We start from the raw sequence: 10,019 nt of genomic DNA, 5'->3' as shown, positions 1-10,019 counted from the left end.
GGAGCGGCCTGGGGGGGCCTAGGACTTTAGTATTCTTTTTTTTTTTACTTGTAATCTTTTACCACGAGGTTTTTCTTCCTCGAGACAATTTTTTTCCCTGACTTTCATTTCAATCTATTTTTAATATTATTTTTATTATTTATTTTTTAGCGTGTTTGGTAAAAACATAGTTTGCGTCAGTTTATTAACTTTTTCTTCGAAACTACAAAGCACTGCCAGTCAATTTTAACAAACTTCTAAGTTTTTAGGACCTCGTTACATCCAGGACGGTTAACTTTAAAAACTTAGTCCGCATTAATTGTTATCGATACCTCGTGCTTTTTAAGAAAAACATCGATTAACCAATTTGAATCAACTTCTAAGTTTTAGGACCTGGTTATATCCAGGACATATTTGATTTTAAAAAACTTAGTCCGCGTTAATTGTTATTGATACCTCGTGCTTTTTAAGAAAAACATCGATTAACCAATTTGAATCAACTTCTAAGTTTTAGGACCTGGTTGTATCCAGGACATATTTGATTTTAAAAACTTAGTTCGCATTAATTTTATCGACACCTTGTGTTTTTTAGGAAAAATATTGGTTAGTCAATTTAACTAACTTCTAAGTTTTAAGACCTGGTTATATCCAGGACATATTTGATTTAAAAAACTTAGTTCGCGTTAATTTTATCGACACCTCGTGCTCTTTAGAAAAAACACCGATTAATCAATTTAACTAACTTCTAAGTTTTAGGACCTAGTTATATCCAGGACATATTTAATTTTAAAAACTTAGTTCGCGTTAATTTTATCGACACCTCATGCTCTTTAGGAAAAACACTAGTTAGTCAATTTAACTAACTTCTAAGTTTTAGGACCTGGTTATATCCAGGACATATTTGATTTTAAAAACATAGTTCGCGTTAATTTTATCGACACCTCGTGCTCTTTAAGAAAAACACTGGTTAGTCAATTTAACTAACTTCTAAGTTTTAGGACCTGGTTATATCCAGGACATATGCTCCCCAAGTAAGTAGAAAGAGATCTTTCTTGGTTACTTGGAACATGCTCTTCTAACACTACCCGCACACAGAAACATACAATGATATACAAAAGTACTTCTCATTTTTTAATAAGACAAGGCGGCTTTCATAATTAAGCCTTACAAAAGTATGACTATTGATAATATTTCTTTAGGTGTATAGCGTTCCATGTCCGTGGGACTGCTTCTCCATTAGGACGAGCTAGTTTAAAGGTCTCTTCCTTCACAACTTCTATTATCTGATAGGGTCCTTCCCAGTTTGGTCCCAAAACTCCGTCCTTGGAATCCTTAACGGCTAAGGAGACTCTTCGGAGCACTAGGTCGCTTAAGTTAAAGATGCATCTCTTGACCTTTGAGTTGAAATAACGAGTGATCTTTTGTTGATAATGCGCGAGCTGCAGCTGCGAAGCTTCTTGTCTTTCGTCAACTAGGTCAAGGGACGTGTTGAGCAATTTGTCATTCTGGTCTTGGTCAAACGCACAGACTCTATGTGAGGCTATCTTTGTTTTGACAAGAAGGACGGCCTCACTCCCGAAAGTCAGGGAGAAAGGAGTGTGACCCGTCGAAGTTCGGTGCGAGGTCCGGTACTCCCACAGCACCTGGGGGAGCTGTTCAGGCCAAACTCCCTTGGCTTCATCCAACCTCTTCTTAAGGCTCGCTTTTAGTGTCTTGTTCACAGCCTCGACCTGTCCATTAGCCTGGGTAGGCCACGGAGGAAAAGCTTTTAATTATGTCGTGCCTCTCGCAGATTTCGGTGAACAGGTCGCTATCGAACTGGATTCCGTTATTCCGTTTATACTACGTGTCCAAGAATTCAGGAATAGAATAGACACGTGATGTCTGATATATGCACGTTTTTATTGCGTAGTTGACTTTACAAGGATTCAGATGTCAGATCTCTGTTACATCACAAGCTTAGTGTGGTGCCAGCTCGTGACACTCATACTTCTGCTACACGATGCCTCCGTGTAGCAGTTAACTCTCTAATCAGCTCGGGCTGGACAGAAGGAGGCCCGTAACACACAACTCCGGGTGGACGATCTACACGTGTCAAATCGAATTAGGTCATTTTCTAGCTCGCCAATATATGTGGATATTTAGGGCGTACAAGTATATTTATTACAAAACAAAAAATTGAGTATAAAAGTGTAACATTTTAAAAACAATGAGTATTTTAGCTGCAATTTACTCTATAATTTATACTAACCTTATTCTAAATGTCTAAAAAAGAGAGATTAGAGTTATTGAGTGTGGAATTGAGAACTAAACATCTTTGTTGTCCTCTCAATTTGAGATTGGAGTTTCTTGAATGTAAATTGTGGGAACTCGAATTAGCATCATCTTTAACATGACCTTCAACCATCTCATACCAACAAAGTAATAGCTAACCCACAAGTACCAACAATGCACTCCCCTGCATTTATTTAAAAATATATAATTATCAACAATAAATAAGAAAAAAAATTACAATAAATAAATATATAATATTATTTTGGAAATTAAGTTTAGAAATAAATATCAATAGGGTGACCACTAGAATTCTCCGCATACTATTGGTGATAGCTTCATGAGATCTTCAAGCTATTACAATAATTGAGAAGTCTCCAAAGTTACAAATTATTATTACCATTAAAAAATATCGAAGGAAATATATATACTAAATTAAATGAAATTACAATTATTAGATTAAAATATATAATACTTTTTTTATATATTGGATTCTTATCTTCTTCAATTGGTGTGAGTAAGAACTAATAAAATAACACTATTTTAATTTAATTAATAAGTAAAAAATACTTTTGTAAATATGTAAATATGTGTTAATGAATAAAATTTTATTTTAGTAATTTTAAGTAATTTTTTTTTTCTTTTTAAAAAAGTAATATATTTTTTTAATTTATTATTTAAATTAATTTATATTTTTTATTAATTAACAATATAATTTTATTTGAATTTTATACTTTTAAAATCAATTAAAATAATTAATGAGTTCTTAGGGAAAATGTGCACCAATATATTAACGTAAGTGACTTTTGGCTTAAAAAAAAATTAAGAACTTAAATGCTACTATATCAAAATATTATGGACTTTTGCCTTAAAAAAAATCAGTCGCTCTAATTAATCAATAAAATAGTAAGTTACTTGTAAATTCTTGTTCGTCAACTTATGAAAATCGATCTCAAAGTGTATAATTTCTCAAGAGGTCCAATCAAATCTGTCGAAGATGAGTATAATATTTTTTTATGACAAGCATGAAACATTTTAAAGAAAGCAATTAAGTACAATACTAGCAATATACTTGTGTTTTTATGCACGGTGAGATATAATATTATTATTACAACCTCTAAAAAAAAATCAGATCCCTCGTTCACAAGGAAAAAAATGCATGGCAATGGCGAAGCACAACCCAAATAAACTGATTAATCAAACTATTCTAGTTTACCTTATATTGGTCTCCGGTGCTAGATCCACAAATAATTGCAGCTTTAATATTTTGATTACACCTAAATATTACACACCACACTACTTGATTTTATTTAGATTATATAGAAATTGATGATACATATTTAGATGTAATTTATGATGGTTCCTAGCACTATTCTTTGGATATGATATGAGAAATACAAACTGCATTATTTTCCACATTCTTTCTTGATATTTTCCTATTTCATAAATCTTATACAAGTGAATAAATCTAAAGATGACTTTTATATTCTGCATTCACACAGGTCACATATTAGGTTTTGATTCTTTATTGTATTTATCTCTGCCTCTTGGCATACATCCCCTGCTTTGTTGTTCTCTATATCGTTTAGTGACATGTCTTTTTAAACAGTAGCAGTAGATCTCATATGAAAGAAATGTGATTGAAAACTATAACATTACTGTGTGTGATGTTTTGAAGCAGTAGAATCCTATCCATGAAAATATTCTTTACTTTGTTCAACGTCAGCATAAATATTAATATGCTTTGTGTCACTCTCACATGAACTTAAAACATCTGTCCTTCGTACTAAAGCATTTTTTTCTAATTTATAATTATTTATGGGAAAGCTAAGTAGGCTGATAATTAGTTAGATAAAAGTAAGATTACGAAGCATGCTAGTAAGAAACCAAACACAATTGGAGACCACCAATCAAAGTAATAACACTGCTCTCTCGGCAATTCTTTTTTCTTTCATGGCCATTTGTTTCGATAAAACTAACCCCAATGACTTGAGAAATTGATTGCTACAACAAAAATACAACAGCACATGAATTATCCCTAGCTAGGCTTACCTGTCATTCAACCTATGCCAAAATATTGTTTGAGCTTGAAGAAGTCATAATGCAACACCAGAAATAAGCTTTTCATAAACATTTTTGGTGGTTTAAGCCCCAATAATACAGAAGGGCATCAATTTATCTTTGTCTTCTTGGACTTGACCGGCGGCTTCTCAGGCACATCCTCGTTTTCTGATGAGCTCCCATCAAGTGGTTCATCAGGGACATCATTGGGAACATTATGTTTGGTGATGTAGTCTTTCAATATGCCCATGCTTGCCTCTTTCAATGAAACCAGCTGCTCAGAAAGGATTCCAGTATTTGCGTTGGCAGAATATGTTTCTGAGGCAAGTGAAAATGAAACTTTAACCCTAGATGTAGGAGGTACTGCATCTTGGACTTGAACCTCCATTATGCTGCACCATAATCAATCCAATAATCACACTTCAAATAAAGCTAATAAAGTGATTCACTGACCCAATCAGTTTAAATTTCTATTCTCTATACATCAGTTTCATGTTTTACATATTTTTAGATGGAAATAATCACCATGAAAACAAAACAGGACATCACCAAAAGAGGAATAAGAGCACAAAGTTATAACATATGATATAAATTTCTTTTTAAACTAGGCTCCCCGCCAAACCTACAATATTTGGGGAGCAGAAAACTATAGCAATAGTTATGCAGGTACCTAGAAGGGACTCGAATCTCAAACTTTTTGGAAAGCAAAGCACATGCGTAACCATTTGAGCTACCGAAGGGTATAACAGATGATGTGTTATCAGCTTAGAAAGACAGCCAAGTAATAATACACCAATTCCTAAGTAAATTAGATAAAGATAAATCTAAAGTATCAAACACCCATGGAAGATAGAGCCGCCCAATACTTGGCTCAATCCAATAAAGACTAAAGTTTCAAAAACTCTATTAATTCATTTCGGGCCACAAAGAACACCATATTGCCATGATTGTCACATTCCATAACTTCTAATTTCGACCCCTTCTACCATGGAAATTAAAACCAAACCAAGCTCTATTGCTGTGGAGCAATGCAAAAGATGTGATACAAAGAATCACACCCCATTTTACACATTACACACTCGCTTGGAGCTTTGGATGCATCCAGGCTAAACCCAAGTACACACATCTCACTCCTCTATTACCAAAGTTTAAGTCTACTCATACTACAAAATGAGTCCAGCTTCAAAAAAATATTATTATTTCCTTCTATTTCTTTTTCCCTTTGAATTCAAAGGTTTGATAAAATTAGTACGTTGATATTTTAATAAATATTAATTGACTGAATCTTTTTTTTATATCAATTTAGATGCCATATGCAAATAACCAACAAAACAATGCAAAAAGAAAATTACAAGAACCAACAAAATGCAAACAGATTTTAAGTGCAAATATACAATGAAAATGCTTCTGTTATACTATTTAAATTTAAGAGTAAAGAGATCAGCAAACATACCGAGCAAGAAGACTGAGGAGAAGCCGTTAATTTTAGCTTTGAGTTACCTCAAATCTTCCCAAACTAAATAAATTCATTTGGTTCAGAACCGACCGGTTATTGAATCAAAACTAAATCTACAAAGCAGGAGACCATACCTGAAGCTTCGTTCAAGCGTCTTCGTCTGGTTCAGAGTCGACCGAGGAGTGCACCGTCGTCCGAGCGTCTTCGTCTGGTTCAGAGTCGACCGAGGAGTACAGCGTCGCCCGAGGAGCTCGTCGTCTGGGTGCCGCTGGTAGCAGTCTGGTTCAGGGACGAAAATGAGGTCTATGTTGGATTTAATTTTCAATTTTCTGTTAGGATTTAATTTTCTAATTAGGGTACACTGGCAAACAAGTAGACGGCCAATAATAGTACAATATACTTTTTTTTTTTTAAGAGAAATGGGTAGAAATTGATTATTTTTATTATGTATTTTGCACACTGACTTACTTTAATTAGTTTTTGGATGAAATTTTGTTATTACCATTTTTTACCTTAGAATAATATAATATTAAATTAAAACAACAAAAAAAACCCTAAATATTTCTTCTTCTTCCTCACTCATCTCACCCACCCACCCACCCACAACCACCCTCCCCCATCCTACCGACGCCGCCGCCACCACCACCTAGGATAGTCGCCAGGGACCACTGCCCTTCACAACCACCACCACACATCTGCACAATTATGGCCAACAAAGTTAGTTTATATGAGTTTTTATTAAAAATAAGATTTGATGTTGTTTTTGTATTTTAAAAGTGTAAGATGATTTTTTTAGTAAATTGAAAGTATTAGTAAGGAATTGAGTTTATTTGTGGAGTTTTATAGAGCTTAATGCTTGAAAGTATGAAAATTTTAATGGTGGTTTCGGCCATTTTCGGGGATAGAGAAACCCATAATTTTTTGACAACCTGTCTAATTTTTCGACAGGTTGTTTGATATTTCAGACTAGCTGTCTAAATTTTAGACTAGTCGTGGAATATTTTCGACCACTAGTCTAAATTTTAAACCACATGTCGAATTTTCAGACATGTTATTTATTTCGACCACTTATCTAATTTTTAGACAGACTATCAAATTTTCAGACAGGGCATCGAATTTTTAGATTTTAATTTTCTTATATAATATTTCAATTTAAGTAATACCAACACTTTATATTTATTTGTTTGTCGTATTTTTTATTCAAATGTCATCGAAAAACATTGTAATATTATGTGATGGATTATGGACATAAGAATGAAGACTCATGGAAATGGATTTCAAATGGCTCACGATCAAGATCAAGTTTGGTACAAATTAACCTCACTTTTGAGGAGTTAGTTGAACATATTTATGAAGTTACAGAAATCAATCGCAAGCTCTTTGATATAGAATTAACTTACAAGGTAACAACGATGGTGGAAATTGAACTGATTCCAATAAAGAATAGTTGAGACGTTGTTAGTTTCTTTACATGGCAAGAGCGTGATCTAATTCCATTATGTGTGGGTTTGATAAAGAAGATGGAAAATACACTCACTAAGGATAAACTTGTTGCTAATATTGATTCTACTGTAAAGGTTGATTCTATTGCAGACCTTTCTAGTGATGATGATTTTGACGATGCTGGTTTAAACGATGATAACGATGTTGGTTTAGATGATGATGATGATGACACATGCAGTGATGTTGAAGAGGGGCAAATAAACAATATTGATGATGGTCTTGTTGAGGTAAATTTGAATGTCCCATGTCATGAAAATAGAACTTTTGATGATTACTTTGATGGTGCATGCATATGTAATGTTCCTGATTCTAGTTCTGCACCTCACACTGTTGAAGAAAACCATGGTCCACTTCCTCATGTATGCCATGATGATCATTGTAATGAAACAAGTCATGTTAGTAGTACACCAAGCTCAAATGCAACAAGTATTGTTGAAGAGGTTTTTTATGTTAGTCAATATTTTGTAGATAAGAAAAAGTTGAAGATGAAAACACACATGCTTGACCTCGCCATTAATATTAAATGAATAGGGAACCAAACGAACAAAATTCATCAACAAATTAACCCAAGGAGTGGCAAAACCAAGTTTGAGCATGACCATCTCTAAGAAATACCATTCAACTCGATCATATATCTTACTCATATCCAATTTCATTACTGAAAAATATTTCTTTCCCTGGTTTAGTGCACGTAAATGCACATGTGGTCTAAAATTAATGCAAATTATGCAATGAATGTCCCAAAGTAGAGATTTATATTTTTCATCTAATGCTCTACGGTTCAATGCAATATTATTTTGTATATATGTGATTTTGATGCTTCAAAATAATCCTAAAATAGTCAAACCTACTACTTTGGATGGTTGAAATTATATCATGACCTTTCTTAATAGTTTTACTAGGATATCCACCACTCAATCCTTAATCATCAAGTGATGGTTGGTTAACAAAATTTTATTTGAAAAATATTAATTATAATCCAATAATGACGATATGCACTTTATTTAGCTTTAAGTATTAGACATTTTTACAATTTTAGACCGGCAGTCGAAATTATTATACAGACAGTCGAAATTTCAGACAACCTGTCGAAATTTTGAAATAGGCAGTCTAAATATCAGGCTGTCAAAATTTTGGACAGCATGTTGAAATATTGATACAAGTATTCTAAATTTTAGACCGTATGTCGAAAATGATACAAAACCTCTCAAAATTAATAATAACCCATTGAACTATAAGATGATTGAGTGTCATGAACAGCTCCTAACATCAACAAATCCCACCTTCTCCCAAGAAATTCCACTAACTTCAAAATACCTTCAAGAATTTCCTTAAGTGTGTTCTTTAGAGTGACCAAAAGTGAGAGTGAGAGGGGATGAACGTGAATCTAGTAGAGTGTTTAGCTCAAAGCTCCATCTTGACTTAGTCCCAAATCCAAAAAGACCTTTTTGCTCCTAAGCAAACTCAATCCCAAAACAAAACTCATCTGAAATATCGACAGCTAGTCTCAAATATCGGTAGCCTGTCTAAAAATTTTGACACCTCGTCTGAAATTTCGACAACCCGTCTAAAACTTTTGACACCTCGTCTGAAATTGCAACAACCTGTCTAAAACTTTTGACAGGCTGTCTGAAATTTTGACAAGTTGTCTGAAATGTTTGAAATGTCCAAAAAGGCTCCAATAAAACAATAAAACAACATATATCTTAATTAACATTTTATAAACTTAAACAACACTTAATATTAATGAGTGGTAAATTTTTCATTCAAACTACTATGATGATCAACTATTATGATTAATGGATTCTAATCTTTATCAAACTACTATGATGATCATGGATTGGGTGGTAGATATTCTATTGAGGTACTACTATGATGATTATCTTTATAGTATTAGAACAACACTTTATCATGTAGAATTGGATCTTAATTATACCTTTTAGACAATTAGTCATGAGTTTCGACAACTTGTCTAAACATTTCGACAGGTAGTCTCAAAGTACGACAGCATGTCTAAACATTTTCACAGATTGTCCAAAAAATTTGAAATGTACAAAAAGGCTTCAATAACTATATAACGATATATATATATTAATTATAATATCCTAATTAACATTTTATAAAGTTAAACCAAACTTAATCTTTATGAGATTATAATGATTACAGATTGAGTGGTACATATTTCAATCAACTACTACTATGATGACCAAGGATTGGGCGGTAGATATCCTATTGAGGTACTATTATGATGATTATCTTCATAGTATTAGAACAACACTTTATCATGTAGAATTGGATCTTAATTATACCTTTTTTACTATTAGTCGTGAGTTTTGACAACTTGTCTCAAATTTTGACAGGTAGTCTCAAATTTCAACAACATATCTAAACATTTTCACAGGTTGTCCAAAAAGTTTGAAATGTACAAAAAGAATCCAATAACTATATAACGATATATTAATTATAATATCCCAATCAACATTTTATAAAGTTAAACAAAACATAATCTTTATGAGATTGTGATGATTACAAATTGAGTGGTACATATTTCAATCAAACTACTATTATGACCAACGATTGGGTGGTAGATATGTTATTGAGGTACTGATATGATGATTATCTTCATAGTATTAAAACAACAATTTATCATGTAGAATTGGATCTTAATTATACCTTTTTACAATTAGTCGTGAGTTTCGACAACTTGTCTAAATATTTTTGACCGCCTGTCTATATATATTGACATGTT

General features: G+C 32.9%; 1 protein-coding gene across 2 annotated transcripts; it reads right to left on the bottom strand.

Moving 5' to 3' along the window:
* Positions 1-4,160: 4,160 nt before the first annotated feature.
* On the bottom strand, positions 4,161-6,124 carry LOC133819556 (uncharacterized). Of its 2 annotated transcripts, XM_062252829.1 has the most exons (3): positions 5,902-6,121; positions 5,765-5,827; positions 4,161-4,703 (listed from the first exon to the last, which is right to left on the bottom strand). In XM_062252829.1, exon 3 carries the CDS (start codon positions 4,697-4,699, stop codon positions 4,421-4,423), a length of 279 nt encoding a protein of 92 aa, XP_062108813.1. In that variant the 5' UTR covers positions 4,700-4,703; positions 5,765-5,827; positions 5,902-6,121; the 3' UTR covers positions 4,161-4,420. The 2 variants fall into 2 exon arrangements, with proteins under 2 accessions (XP_062108813.1, XP_062108814.1); XM_062252830.1 differs by lacking the exon at positions 5,765-5,827 and having other exon boundaries at positions 5,902-6,124.
* Positions 6,125-10,019: the final 3,895 nt, after the last annotated feature.

Source organism: Humulus lupulus, chromosome 2 (assembly GCF_963169125.1).
Source record: "Humulus lupulus chromosome 2, drHumLupu1.1, whole genome shotgun sequence".
In the NCBI taxonomy this organism is placed as follows: Eukaryota; Viridiplantae; Streptophyta; class Magnoliopsida; order Rosales; family Cannabaceae; genus Humulus; species Humulus lupulus.
Note: the sequence above shows the minus strand (reverse complement) of the source record. Positions and strands in the feature narration are given on the sequence as shown.